Below are 15,956 nucleotides of genomic sequence, written 5' to 3' on the forward strand. Positions count from 1 at the left end.
TGATACATCCCGCTATCATCTGTGTGCGTGCACGTGAGCGCTGGAGCGCGCTGCGACGCTTCGATAGCATTTAGCTTAGCCCCATTCATTCAATGGTACCAATCAGAGATAAAGTTAGAAGTGACCAAACACATCAACGTTTTTCCTATTTAAGACGAGTAGTTATACGAGCAAGTTTGGTGGTACAAAATAAAACGTAGCGCTTTTCTTAGCGGATTTAAAAGAGGAACTATATTTTATGGTGTAATAGCACTTTTGGGAGTACTTCGACTCGCCTGAAAAGTCCGCTCCCCTTCTCACTCTCGTAATGGGAGAGGGAGGGTGTTACTGCGCTGAGTCGAAGTGCTCCCGAAGGTGCTATTGCGCCATGGAATGTAGTTCCTCTTTTGAATCCGCTTGGAAAACGCTACGTTTTATTTTGTACCACCAAACTTGCTCGTATAACTACTCGTCTTAAATAGGAAAAACGTTGATGTGTTTGGTCACTTCTAACTTTATCTCTGATTGGTACCATTGAATGAATGGGGCTAAGCTAAATGCTATCGAAGCGTCGCAGCGCGCTCCAGTGCTTACGTGCACACACACAGATGATAGAGTGATGTATCAACAATTCTTAGTTAAGGTAATAACATATTTTAATATTGAAAATGAGTAGACTATTCCTTTAATGCAAATCGGTAAAGTGTCCCTTTAAAGACCATTTACATTAAACAAAATGTTTGCCTTTTTCCTGAATTTCGTATGTGGGATCAAGGTTGTGGCTAGAAGGGAAAAAGCATGCTCTAAATGTTTTGGACCGGTTTGACCATTAAGAATCAAATTTTCATTGTCAAATAAAGAAACACAGTTTTGATCTTGGTCTTATAAGATAAGGCCATCGATTTTGCTTCAAGACAAAGCTAAAGGTCTTTGATGATCTATGTGACTTGTCTTGACTACTACTAATGATTTGATGGGGTATAAGGACTGTTTTCATCCGTTATCGCGCCTGTCGCTGTATCTCAGCACCTATTGTGAAATGGGCCTAAGATTGAGTGACAGCAGTCTGACGTGAACATGACAGTTACGAATGCAGACTCTGAAGGCTGTTTGAACTCCTTTCCTGGATTCTGAAGCGAATCGTGGGCATCCACCCGCACATTCAGTCTCGTTCCAGAATCAATACGGTTAATAGACATCAAAGGAAATGTATTCTCGGTATGCTTCACGTCTAGAGTACATCTGCACCAGATGCTGTCAAGAGATAAGCGTATGTAAATTGGGTAATTAAGCCTTCCGGCTAATTGAATGCTCCGACAAGACGTAACATATTCGTTTTTTGTTTCTGCATAGTTTATCTATGATCTCAGTCTGCGGTCTTTACACAACTAATACATCACGCTGATTGCTCTGAAAGCCAGACTTGTCGTGAGTCCATCTCGTGATGGGACGTCAGTGACTTAATTTACCTTCGCGTTGTGTTTCCTTTTTACTCCAGGGTCTTAACAACATCATTAGTTTGGATTTTGACTACAAGAAGGAGTTCATCTACTGGATCGACTCCAGCAGACCCAGCGGCCGGAGGATAAACAGAATTCGCCTGAACGGAAGTGACCTTAAGGTGCTGTAGTTTCTCATCTGTCATACTCATTAGCTTAACGTTAAGTGATTCAGACAGCATTTGATGCAAAGATGCAATGAAAAGGTGCAATACCTAAATTTTAGCTATAGAGGCATAGATTTAAACGCCCATTTGAGGGACTCATTATGGTCACATGGTTAAGGCTTAGGCACACATCTCTGCAGTGTACCTGCTGAGCAACACTTTTCCCCATCTCATTAGCTTCATTGCAGGGGCCAAGAGCATCATTTGGCTTCATTACACAGCGTTGCCCCCTCCTGATTTATCACCCCTGCTCAGCACTAGCTAAAGCCATTTGAAATTCATTAGCATTTTTGGATGTAATCTTTAGATCAGTGGAAATAGAGACAATGCAAACTGGTACAATATGTTTAGTTTGGGTTAAAGACCTTTACCCATCATTAGCCGGAGATATAATGATGCTATCACCATTTCTGTTGCACAGAAAAAAACGATTTCATTGATCGACTGTTGTGGTGGTTTTATTAATAAATCACTTAGCAACATGAGGACACGGTATGTTGTTTTTATCTCCCACCATGCAAGAAAGGAATACAAACTACCATCTGTTCTGTTTCTAGGGTGGTGGTTCAACATAAAATTTACATAAAATCATCCTACATAATGTAAAGAACATTCTCTGAAAATATAACTGCAATAGCTTTATCGGGATTAATTGAGTACGGCCATGTCAATGATTGTAACAATATTCGATTATGAGACTTTAGCCTGGCAGGGTCACAAATACGGTATAATGTAGGCACCACATTACTTGTAGATTTTATTTTAAGATTAATTTTTGCTGGTATCTAATACAATCAATAGGTAATATACATACAGTATACGTGTAATATACATAAAAATGTTATTTGCACCACAGCAGATTGATTTATAGTAATCTGTGAGTTTTCACCAGGACAATGAAACATTTGCTCTGGTCTCTACTACTGCATTGCCATTTGATGTTTTATGAGCTCTGAATATTTATTCTGTATTGCAAACCCGCATTGGGTAAAGAGTTATCCAATTGCAAATGTCTTTTGATGCTGAGGGTAAATCCTATGTACATATTTACAAAAATCTTATAAATAAATAAATATACAAAAGCACAATATACACATGTAAACATTTCTTAAATATATACATGCATGTTTGTGCATTTATTTATACAAAGTTATTATACACAGTTCACACACATATGGGTGATTCTCACGAAATTAGACTTATGCGGTGTTGTGAAACATTTTGATAAAAAAGTAAATGCAAAGTAAGAGTATCAAAATAAAAAGCATGCAGTTACAAACATCTCTTCATGTACTATTTTGCACATGATTTTAAATGACATCATACAAACCAATTTTTTTGTTTTTCCACATTTAAGGTGAAAATTTTCATTACCGCAACGTGTCTATGACTGGATTTCGGTTCATGTTATACTATAAACATTTACAGTCAGGGCCGGAGAGGGGCCACTTTTCAGCCCGGGAGTTTCAGGCCCAAGACCGGCCCACTTTTTCCATAGTGTTATTCCAAATTAGCACTTTTTTCAAATTGGATAAATAAAGCAACAGTTCAGCTCTTACTATAGTTTCTATTAATATCATGGTTAAACAAATAAGGTAAAAGTTAAATAATATTTCACTTAAGATGAGAAGTTAACAAAAATATTCCTCTACACCCTAAAAAAGGCTGTGTTATTTTTTTTTACCCATAATGGGTAAATATTGGACAGAATACATGCTGGGCCAAAAATAACCCAATGCTGGATTGTTGTTATGCAACCATGGATTAATAATAACCCAACAGTTGGGTTAAAACAACCCAGCATCGGGTCAATTCCAACCCAGCAGCGCGTCCCGTCCAATATTTACCCATTATGGGTCAAAAATAATCCAGCCCTTTTAGGAGTCTATTCCACAAGAGAAGGTTGATAAATTATTAGCATTGCTAATGCGATGAGGGCTATGATTAATCAGATGCAAATAGAAATATAAAACCCAGTCCTAATTAAAAAAGAAAACAATTTGACAAAAATATTGAATCCAATATTGGGTAAATATATAGCATAACAAGTGATTTATAAGCTTTTTTTCGGCTGGTCATTTTTGACTGAGAACACAAAAGGTGTTATATGGTTCTGAACACAACCTGAGGGTTAAATAACTTTAATTCATATTGTTTTCTCATGGCCTCCTCATTTTCAGCGGGGAACTGGCTTATCTGCTGCTCAGAAGCTGCTTGCAAAATATTTGCAAAGTCTATGAATCGCCATGTATTACACAAAAGGCTAAAATTTTAACAAAAACAAAAATGTTGGCTTGTAAATAGTTTGACAACGGTATTAGCCGAATAATTACGTTGCTAATGCTAATCATTACTAGGCTTATTTCTCTTTAAGTTACCTGTTGTTGTCCTCTTGTAAAATAAATCTGTATGTTTGGCACATTTGGCAGCATCATCCTCCAATGGATTTTTTTCTTCAACCTGTTTTTTACGCCCTCCTCCTCTCAGACGCGTATTGTTACGGTAGGGCCGGCCCAGCCTACCGGAGAAAAGTTTTCTTGGACGCGCTATGGACCGAACCAACTCTATGGGAGGGGAGGGGAAAACTCCCTCACATGGTACAACCCATGCAGAGGCTGCGCGCTGCAGTAACAATGCTAAACGTGTGAAGTGTCATTTGAGAGAAGGTAGACTCACTAATGTGACAAATGTAAAAAAAAAAAAACTCGACCGGCCCAAAAGTGAAGCGGCCCACCGGGAATTCTCCCGGTTCTCCCGATTACCCACCCCGGGCCTGTTTACAGTAAAGAAACATGTGGTATTTGGTGATCATTGGGAAATGTAGAGACAATAATAAGAAATATAAATGTGTCCAAGAAAAATTTTCTCATACTCCACAATATTCATTTATTGTTTAAGCCCTCAAGGAACTAACATTTAAAAAAAAATGTTGGAAGGGACATAATTGAATGTAATACTCAAGATGGCTACCAGGTAAGCAGTTCTAATTTTTTTCTCTCCAGATAAAAGTAAAAATTTTGTTTGTCATAGTACCTAGACAACTTTTTATTTCTCATTACCCAAACATGAGTTTGTAAATGCATATATTTAATGTAATATCATGTTGTGGTAATGATCATTTTTGATAATGATAATTCTAAAAAAATGTAAATAATTCTATAGGAAATATTTTTTTTATATCCTCTTAAAAATAATGGTTATAGTAAGTTCAGACGTTAAACTTATATGTGCAAAAAAATTGGCTTCAAGGGTTTTTTAAAAATTCTGATGCTGGACACCTTCTAAATCTGGATTTCGTGAAAATCACCCATGTATGATGTAAACAAAAACTTGTATTCTGCTATAGATTAATCGCGGTTAATGCATCCCTAGTTGGAAGTGGTGGGCTTGTTCACTGTAATATTGTATTATAGTAATAAAACTTTTATATTGCAGCAGGTCACCATGTGGCCATGATGCCTCAGGCAGTGCCTTTGGTGTGGTTTAATTTGTTTAATAATATATAATGAACCAAAGTATGTGATATATTACCTTGTTTGTGAAGTTGGAATGCCTGTTAGTTACTTAGGAACTGTTTTGGAGCATATATGATATGAATACTAAAATTTAAGCAAATAAACATTACAGACATAAACAAAGCCCTTCAATATTGTTGAAATATTTTAGCAACCATTCACACATCAAATTGCGGCCTCTCCGATGATCTGATATGATGTTGATGCGTTCGTTGCTGATATATTCAAACGTTGACATTTTTAAATGAGTTAGCCACTGCAATCCTTCACATCAGGGCCAGACGAGATCACCAGAAAACCAGAAGCTCTTTCTTTCCCACTTGGAATATTAATGCTTCCTCTCATGCTCTCATATGGAGGCGCTTTTCTGATTGGGAAAATGTTCCTCAATCATTGACATTTCAGAGAATATTTCAAGTTCAGCTTAGCTGAAATTACTGCTGAAGGGAAAATCTTGCCGATTGGCACGGATACACATCTCTTGCAGATGATGATGATAAAGAAGATCTCGAAACGTATCATGTATTGTAATGAAAGCTTGTAAATGTCGTCCAAGTATGTATGGCAAATTTTGTTTCCCATAAGTGTGCTATGCAATATTTGCATCAGGCACGACATCAAACAGAGACAAAATATCTGATTTAAAGATGTTTTTATTTAGTACTTCAAACTTTATAGAAAGTTGTTGGCAACTTCAACAACAAGCAGCCTAATGGTCTCAGCTGTTTTCATTAGTTTTAAATAGGTTTTGGTTACATAACTGGTTAGTATGGGAGGCTACCCTACTGAAAAATCCAGCTAAGACCAGCATAAGCTGGTGAGCTGGTTTTAGCTGGTCCCCAGCTTGGTTTTAGCTGGTTTTGCTGGTGTAGGAAGCGGTTTTGCTGGTGTAGCAAGCTGGTCTAGCTGTGTTTTGGTCACATTTTAAGCTGGTCTAGCTGGACTTAGCTGGTTAGGCTGGAATACCAGCTTGCCCACCAGCATGACCAGCTTTGTCAGGCTGGGAGGACCAGCGTAAACCACCTTAAACCAGCTAAAACAAGCTACCAGCTTATGTTGGTTTTAGCTGGATTTTTCAGAAGGGTACTTAGATCAGCTTGGTCATAATGAAGACCAGCTTGGTCATACTACATAGTTAGACCTAGAGGTCTTCACAGGTCCAAAAATTTATACCAGAACCCAAAGAGACCCATGAATGTGCAACACAAAACCGACTCGGACGGTCTAATATTTAAAAGTTAGACCCAGACCCATACAGAACTGTGAAATGACATAAATTGAATATCCGACTTGGACCTAAGACAAAAACCCAACTGGACCTGGTCGTCACATATTCCACATCACAATGCTATTAAGACAATAAACAAGTTGTGAAAATTAAACTTCATACAACCCATATCCTAGGTATCCAACTAGAGCATCTTGAACATACTAAACTAGTTCAGGGTGTTCTTTCTGTAAAAGTAATTCCTGAAAAGACAAATGTTCCTTGACAATTTAAATTCCTGTTGTTTGTGTTAATAGGTTGTTCACCGAACGGCCGTGCCCAGTGTGCTGGCTGTGGACTGGATTGGAAAGAACTTGTACTGGTGTGATGTAGAGAGAAAAACCCTGGAGGTGTCTAAATCCAACGGTTTATATCCCACTGTTTTAGTGAGCTCTGGGCTGAAGAACCCTACGGACCTGGCCCTGGACGCTCAAAGCGGGTACATTTCCACCAGCCGCTTCCCTTTAAAATCGCACAATACCCTTTGTACTTTCAACGATCAGTCCGGGGAGACTTTACTTTGTCACAAGTAAAAGAAAGAATAGATTCACCAGATCAATGGGAATGTCTAATCTTAACTTGAAACAACTTTGACAAGGACGTCTGATGTTGTGTGAAGCTCCTAAATTAGGTTTTTATTCACTCTCTCTCTCTCAGGTATGTGTTTTGGATTGACTGCTGTGAAAGTCCTCACGTCGGTCGAGTTGGCATGGATGGTCAAGGCCACACGGTTATCGTGAACAAAGAGATCTACAGCCCGTCCGCCTTAACTATTGACTACACAAACAAGAGAATCTACTGGGCTGATGATAATCACATCTTTTTTGCCAACATGGATGGTTCTCAGAGGCGTCGGGGTACGATGAGTCATTTTATTTCTTTTTCATTTCATGTATCGGCTTAGTAGACCATAACTTTGCTGAATTGGGCAGCAGTGAAGCCATTTGAACAGTACAGTATAATCGAGCAAGGTCAATTTCTACAGCGAGCATCAGATACGCACAGCATGTGGAAAACTAAACATAAAAAAATTATTTTGGTACTAGATAATAACTTTGATTTAATCTTACTGTACACAACTTTAACGATGTCCGTGATATGTTGCTCTCTACCTCAGTTCCTCATGATCACATCCAGGGTGTGATGGGGCTCACGCTGTTCGAGGACTTTATTTACTGGACCGACGGAAAGTCCAAATCCCTCCGTAGGGCTCATAAGACCACCGGTGCTTATGCGGTCGAGCTCCTTAACTCTTGGCAGGCCATCAAGTCTATCATAGTTTACCACCCTCTGCGTCAGCCTGAAGGTAAGGAGTGTTTTAACTAAATATTACATATATTTATTTAATATGCACCTTCCATTTTAACCCCCATTTTTCACAGTGCCCAAGCACCAGTGTCAGGTGGCCAATGGAGGCTGTAGTCATTTATGCTTGCTGTCTCCCGGCGGAGGTCATAAATGTGCCTGCCCAACAAACTTCTACCTGGCGTCCGATAACAAGACGTGCCTATCCAACTGCACAGCAAGCCAGGTCTGTTAACTCAAACGATGATTGCATGCTATTAGTAGAAACAGCACGAATTCTAGTTTGTGTTGCACACGATTGACCTTTTGTTCAACATGGTGGACGTTTTTGCAGTTTCGCTGCGGAACAGATGAGTGCATTCCATTCTGGTGGAAATGTGACACGGTAGACGACTGCGGCGATGGGTCCGATGAGCCTTCAGACTGTCGTAAGTGCTTACAGTTCTAACATTGCACGGCCTGCAGTTCACTGTTTGACATGTTTATGTTTTATTGTAACTCGGACTAGGCATTATGCTAAATGATAAAATTGCTTTTTATATTTAACATCCTGTCTATTTATATATTCACTCTGAAATTAAATGTAAATATAAATCTTTTAAAAAATAACCAAGGGGTGTTTGGTATTCTCTTTTTTACTACCGTATTTTCCGGACTATAAGTCTCACTTTTTCTTGTTTGGCTGGTCATGCGACTTATAGTCAGGTGCGACTTATATTTCAAAATTAATTCATAGTTACTAACATGAACCAAAAGAAAACATTACCGTCTATAGACACAATAGGGCACTATATGTTGCTCCTAAAGACAATGAAGAAAGACTTAACAAACAAAATGCCCCCAAAAAGAATAATAATTTTCTAAATAGATGCGACTTGTAGTCCAGTGCGATTTGTGTTTTTTCCTCTTCATGACGCATTTTTTGACTGAAGCGACTTATACTTCGGAGCGACTTATAGTCCGGAAAATATGGTAAATGAACACATGAAAGAACGATAATTATTTTTATGTACAGTATATACAGCAATACATAATATTCAGAACATTTGACTGAAATGTTTCTTATGACCTTAAAAATCTTTTTATCTAAATTTTTGAAAATACTTTTGTAGTCAAAATAAAAATATCATGTTTTTTTTACAAAGCATTAATTTACGCATAACACACAATGTTTTTGCGTATCTGATGTTAATCTGGAGTACTTATAGAGTAGTACTACATCCTTCATATCTCCGAAGAGTCTTTGGTTTTATCAGACTTATAAAAGACATATTAGCTTTACCGATTCGTTCTGATAACATGCAAAAAAATTCAGGAGGAGGAGTTACGAACTGCGGGAGGAGCGAGTCACGAGTCAACACTTTATACAAAACTGAAGGGATAACTTATGATTCACTACATGTTCATGTCGTTTACATAATATGCACTTACGTGCCTATTTCCAACATAACACAGAAGTCTTACTTACCGCATGCGACTCATGACTCTGTTGGGACTTTTCAGTGAATTCCAGAATTAAACAAATGCAAAACTCCGCTGCTACCCCGGATAAACAAACTATATCCATTGTTTCCATAATGCTGGCTTTCTTCCACTTACATCCAAAAACAAAAGTGTCGCAAAGTGATGCCTCTGACTTAGCTTCCTCGATTCATCTCTCTCCCGCTAATTGACGTGTGGGCGTGGTTTTCTGGGGGAAGTGTCCATAAAAGAAGTGATACGTATAGCATACCCCTGAAACGTCAGCTGGACCCGTATTCAGAAAAAACTTTCAGAAACTTGTACAAACCCTGATGAAGTGCATTCGGCACAGAAATACTCTGTAACATATCCAATTGCTTTTTTGACACTTTGCATTTGTTTAGCATGAGGAAACAACTCTTAAACTGTGTTAATAAGTCAGAATGCATTAAAAAAGTTGAACCCCCCCCCCCCCCTTAAAGTATATATATTGTTTCATTTGGATGACTTTGACTGAAAATGAAGAAAAAGCAGCCAATAGATGTCTGTAATAGATTGAAATTCATACCTTTTAAAAATTTATCTGAAGGTGAGAAGCTGCTTTATAAAACGCCAACAATACATGTTTTGCACTGAAGATGACATAAAACAACAAAGTTTTTATTTGTTTTGAATGCTTTTTGTCTCAACATAATTGTCATAGTTATATTTGTGTTATTCAATAGTTTTGATGAGTTTACTATTAGTCTAAAATGTGAAAAATTAATAAAGAATGAATGATCTAAAACTTTTAAAGTGTACATAGAAATACTTTTAGTAAAATATTTCGGGATGAATAGCATGCATAAACTTTAATGAACATTTTTGTGCGTTGACTCATTTGATGAGTTGTTGTGGAAAGCAGGAACAGATTGAATGAGTTTCTTTCTTTCATATTACTCACAGACTCTCAAGTAGCGAAGCAGAAAGATCGCAAAGCTAGCTTAGCGACACAGTCTTTCCAAAACTTAATGGCTTATGCAAATGTGCATTAAAATGCGCGGTGCAAAAATATATTAAATATTCAATACCCGGCCCCGGGTGTCACATATAAAGATGAACTAGTTGACAGCTACAGACTAGACTGACCTGTAAGCTTTTATAAAGTACCAACTTTTGTTCTTTCGTTTTTATTTCCCACCAGGCTTGTTTTTAAACGTAACTTTATGCCTCGGTGATTCACGAATAGCGCGCCCGGAACAAATCGAAAATGACAGGCTGCCGATAGCTGTTGTTAATAGGTGGAACCTCTGTTGTTCAATAAAGGGCAGGGGGCATTAAATATCGTAGGAATGCTTTTAGAGAAATAATGGGACGTGGGTTGACTCCCCCTTTTCAGGAGACCTCGTGCAACTCAGATTTAAAAACACACACCTATTGCACAAATTGCTTTGAATCCTCAGGAGTTCACTGTTAATCATTATTTTTGCAGCGGAATTCAAATGCCAGCCTGGGCGTTTTCAGTGTGGCACTGGCCTTTGCGCCTTACCTCCCTTCATTTGCGATGGAGAAAATGACTGCGGGGACAACTCAGACGAAGCCAACTGCGGTGAGCAGAACAACACAGATGAAAGCCGCTCTTAAATGCCATGTTCTTATCGACAGATTCACTGCTTTATTTTCTCGGTGTGAGGCCTTGTAGAGTTCAGTTCCTGTGAAGTATGCAGCATGGGCATGCGAGAAAATCGGACCGGAATTTTCATCAGCTGCAAATCTTCTTTAGCGTCTCTGAATGTTCAATTATACAGGGGCTCGCTGCTATCAGACGATCAATATCCACTTTGGGAGTATTAGAAAAGAGCACAGAGTGTTTTGTCATTTAACGATTGTAATCTGGATGTTTTGGAGGAACAGAGATTTAAGATTTTAGATGGTTTTAGTGCTTTTAACATGAATGATATTGTTACTGCAATCATATTGATTTTATTCCTGACAAATTCTTTTCATGGGAAATGACTTTAGCTATATTTCCACTGTGTTCATATGGTTTATATAGTGCCAAGGTCATGGGTTTGAAACCCAGGGAACACACTTATTGATTAAGTCTGTCTGTGAAAAACTAGCTAAAGTCATTTTTTGTCATTTACTGTTTTCTACATAAAAACATTTTGTACAAATATAAACTTGATATCTTTACTATTGACTGAGTAAAGTCATGTCAAATTAGAATTAATGTAAAATCAATGACTGAAATCAAGTTTATGAGACTTTAGCTTGATTTCACAGGCTGGATTTAAATGAATGTAAACAAAGTCCCTTTAGGGTAGTCGCACCAAATTTCAGTCATGCAAGACTAAAGTCATATCTTCTTGAATGGGAAAAGACAGATATCTCTAAAATCATGCGCTAAAATCACACTTAAAGGGGCCATGGCATGAAAATCTGAATATGTTTAAGTGCTATGATTGGGTCCCCAGTGCTTCTATCAACCTAGAAAATGTGAAAAAGATCAACCCAGTAACTTAGTTTTGGTAAACCATTCTCTACAAGCACATGAGAAAATAGGTCGTTGAAATTTGGCTCTCCTTATGATGTCATAAGGAGCTCTTATTATAATAATACCGCCTCTTAATCTGCACTATCCAATCACAGCACTGCCATTTCGTGGAGAGAAAAGGAGAGAGAGAGAGAGAGAGAGAGAGAGAGAGAGAGAGAGAAAATAATTCACTGCACAATTGAGTTTCAATTGCAACAAACCACTCATTTGCATTTAAAAGGACACACCCAAAACAGCAAAATTTTGCTCACACTTACAAAGTGGCAATTTTAACATGCTATAATAAATTATCTGTTGGGGTATTTTTAGCTAAAACTACACATATGTGCTCTGGGGACACCAAAGATTTATTTGACATCTTAAAAAAGTCTTGTGCCATGGCCCCTTTAATGACTGGGTAAAATAATTTCCGACAATTTATTCCAAACACATTATAAATGTTGCAAAGTCTGTTGTACTGTGAAAATTGCGGAGTTACACCGTTAAACAGTTTTCCTTGTTTCTGAGTTCAAAATTATTTGGTATAAGTTGATAGAGATGGCATTTTTTTCTGTGGTGTGACAACCTGAGAACAATATCTGACTTAATATCAGACTTTTGTTTCTTAAAGGAAAACACCAAAATTTTTCTATATTTTACTATGTTCTTACCTCAACTTAGATGAATTAATACATACCTATTTTTTTCAATGTGTGCACTTAACCTTTGTACAGTGCATCGTGAATGTGTTAGCATTTAGCCTAGCCCCATTCATTCTTTAGGATCCAAACGGATGGATTTAGAAGCCACCAAACACTTGTTTTTTTTCCCAATATTACTGCGCCCGAGGTCGAAGTGCTGCAAACTAAGTGCTCTTCCGCCATACAATATAGTTCTCATTTTTTATCTGCTTAAAAAATCGCCACGTTTTGTTTTGTTACACCATACTTATTTGTGTAACTACTCATGTAACATTCTTTAAATAGGGAGAACATGGAAGTGTTTGGTGGCTTCTGGACTCATTCCTGTTTGGATCCTGGGGAATGAATGGGGCTAGGCTAAATGCTGACGCATTCACGACGCGCTGTACAAAGATCAGTCCTTCAAGAAAAACGCAGAGTTTTTTTGTGATTGTTGCGGGCAAAAATCCTTGATCTTGCGGCACATTGTCTTAAAAAATGCGATGGAATATGCGGGATATTTATGCAATTTTATGCGATTAAATTGCGTGAACTTGCAAAAACTGTTTGCAGCTTTTCGTTGATGTTCACGTCGCATAATTACATCACTTCATAAGGTTCCGATGGCAGCGGATGCTGCGCTTGGGTGAAGTAAATGCAACGTTTTTCAGATTTCTGCTAAGATATATTTGACTTTTTGCTACAAAAATGGGGGGGTTTATGAAATCAAGCCTTGCATGTATTGCGCGCAGAAATCTGCAATTTATGCGGAAAAAGTGTGGCGTATTGCTGCATAAATATGCAGACTTTGGCTGATTATGCATTGAATCATGCGATCACATAATAGCGTTTTCTGGAGGGACTGAAAGATTAACTCCATGCATTGAATAAAGATAGGTGTGTATTAATTTGTCTAAGTTGAGGTAAGAACATAGTAAAATATTGAAAAACATATGGTGTTTTCCTTTAAGCTCAAATTTTGCTCATTTCAGCTACTGTGTATGCGCACAGGGGTGCATTACCAATAGAGTTCAATGGGAACAAGGACCATAATTAGCTAACAACACTTTTAGGAGACACACCCCAGGTTGGCAAGTGCGTTAGTCGTTATCAATTGATGATTGGTTCTTTTAACTGGAAGGCGGGACTTGCATCACCATATTAAACATTGCATTGTCCCTATTTATATAGTATTAGCAGTAATACCCAATATCTTTAATGTAAATTAATCTGGGTGTCTATATTATTCATTGTTGATGAAGTTCTGTCACAGAAGACACACACTTGCTAATCGCTTGGCTATAATGTCTCCCCTCTTTTCCAGATACATACATCTGTCTGTCAGGCCAATTTAAATGCACCAGAAAGCAGAAGTGTATTCCATTAAATCTCCGCTGCAATGGGCAGGACGACTGCGGGGATGGTGAAGATGAGACGGACTGCCGTAAGACACTTCACGACACTTTCTGCTCCCTCCATTAAACACTGGCAATAATAGACCTTATTCTTCTAATCTAAGGGTTCAAGAGACAAAATTTTCCAAATTTGGCATCTCCACTGTGAATTTAATGATCCAGGCCGACAGATCTCCGATGTGGATTTTATCACACCATGGGATTTAGCTGATCTGGGAGCTAAAAGGCACAAATACATTAGCCAGGTGTTTATTAGGCATTCAGAAGGAAAAGTCACTACTCTTGGACAGATAGTAATACGTTTCAGCAAGCAATAAAGTCATCTGGTGTGAAAAAGAATGTGTGTGTTTCTTAAAGCATTTTGGGGCCTGTAGATTTTTAGAAAATGAACTCTCTTTAAACAAACTTTTTACAGTCTCAACTGGTTTCATTTGTGCTTAATAGTGGATACACTTGACATGCAATACCGGTGAATTCATTAACATTTTCACCACAATGTAATTTCCTCCTTATTGGACATTTTACACCTATTACTGTCATTTTTACTATTTAAGGAGGTCATTATATCATGCATAGTTAGTGTGGATATTCTCATGATAATATGTTTTATTGTGCAACGGAATTTGTGACCATTTTCAAACCCATGAAATAACTTTTGATGACCTCATAAATATCCTACGATTTCCTCCAATCTCTATGTTCCAGCCGAGAGCACGTGTTCACCGGACCAGTTCCAATGCAAGACCACCATGCATTGTATCTCCAAGCTCTGGGTGTGCGATGAGGACCCTGACTGTGCTGACGGCTCTGACGAGGCCAATTGTGGTGAGTGAGCCCCACTTGTTATCCACAAATCAAAGACTCGATCGGCCACACGTACAGGCCCATCTGAAAGTCTGATTGGGGCTAATGTCAATTTTGTATGCTCATAGAGTCTCCTTTCTCTCTGATGGAGTGAGGCCAACCTTAATCATGGACCACTCGGCTTTTATTAGCTGTGGCTTGTAACAATTCCCCGGGGCCTGTTTTGTTGCCTTCAACGGCTGATTTAGTTTGACAGTGGCACATCAGCGACGGCCTCACATATTGCATTCTTCCCGGGCTCGGTGTTTGAGACATTTAGTATGCTGATTGACCAACAATACAATTTCTGAGGCTGCCCTGGACATAGTTTGCTGTAAATAATTGTATATAGAGACTCTATTGGACCAGTAGGCTTGTGTAGCTCGTTTCATAAAGAGAACCATTTGTTTTTGTATTGTATTATTGCAGATAACACAAGTGTGATGTTTGGTTCTTCTAACTTGTTTAGTGTGGTACACTGAATGGGGAAGGATGAAGTCTAGTGAGATATGTACTGCTATGGGCAGCTGTCTTTCACTAAATCTGTTTGTCTAGCGGTTAGTTAAAGCACACAGGTGATTCGGCTTGCAATTGATTTTGGATTGAGTTTGAAATTAGGAAGTCGCTAAGTTTATGATGCTATGGCTCATAAGCATGCAATATATAGCACACACAGATTGCGAGTAAACTACACTAAAAGTGGTTCTTGGCGCGTAATCATAGAGGAACCATTTTAAGTGCCATATAGCACCGATGAAGTACCAGTGTAGCACCTGTGTAGAACCAAATTGTGCCATGTAGAACCATATGTGGTGCTACATGACCCCGTTTGGTTCTTCATAGGTGCTTCATTGTTGCTATATATAGCACTAAAAATGGTTCCTCTATGATACGAGCCAAGAAACACTTTTAGTGCTATGTAGCACCGTTTGCTTTTAGAGTGTAGTAAATTTAGTCAGTTTAAAAATGTAGACATCACAAGCACTATACAATATTATGATGCCTTAAAATTCTTCCTACACTGTATAAAAATAAGGTTTTAATTAAAATATATGCACCATTTTGCATCATGCTTTTTAAGTCAATTCAACTAGCAAATAACAAGAAAAAGCTCATCATTTTTATACTACTATATAAGTTTCCTTAACCTTCTTTGCAAAGAAAAATATGTAACACCAGTTTATCTCACTTATAATGCTGATGTAGACTCTACTCAAATTGTTAAATAAATATTATTTGGTGTTCATTTAGGATACCAAAGAATATTATAAGAAAAAGTATTAAAAAACTCTCAGGTCTCCTTTGCCATA

At 38.0% G+C, this 15,956-nt stretch overlaps 1 protein-coding gene across 5 annotated transcripts in view; it reads left to right on the plus strand.

The window, feature by feature from the left end:
* lrp1bb (low density lipoprotein receptor-related protein 1Bb) overlaps positions 1–15,956 on the plus strand; it is a 392,748-nt gene that overhangs the window by 330,698 nt on the left and 46,094 nt on the right. For all 5 annotated transcript variants that reach the window (XR_008647172.2, XM_055216546.2, XM_055216547.2 and 2 more), the window contains 9 exons: positions 1,478–1,600; positions 6,685–6,866; positions 7,085–7,284; positions 7,545–7,733; positions 7,810–7,958; positions 8,067–8,160; positions 10,665–10,781; positions 13,713–13,832; positions 14,509–14,628. Coding sequence is in view for 4 of the 5 variants with exons in the window: in XM_055216546.2 (XP_055072521.2) it covers positions 1,478–1,600; positions 6,685–6,866; positions 7,085–7,284; positions 7,545–7,733; positions 7,810–7,958; positions 8,067–8,160; positions 10,665–10,781; positions 13,713–13,832; positions 14,509–14,628 (1,294 nt within the window). In the remaining variant the exon portion in view is untranslated. The remainder of the gene's footprint in view (positions 1–1,477; positions 1,601–6,684; positions 6,867–7,084; positions 7,285–7,544; positions 7,734–7,809; positions 7,959–8,066; positions 8,161–10,664; positions 10,782–13,712; positions 13,833–14,508; positions 14,629–15,956) is intronic.

Source organism: Misgurnus anguillicaudatus, chromosome 17 (assembly GCF_027580225.2).
Source record: "Misgurnus anguillicaudatus chromosome 17, ASM2758022v2, whole genome shotgun sequence".
NCBI classification, from domain to species: Eukaryota; Metazoa; Chordata; class Actinopteri; order Cypriniformes; family Cobitidae; genus Misgurnus; species Misgurnus anguillicaudatus.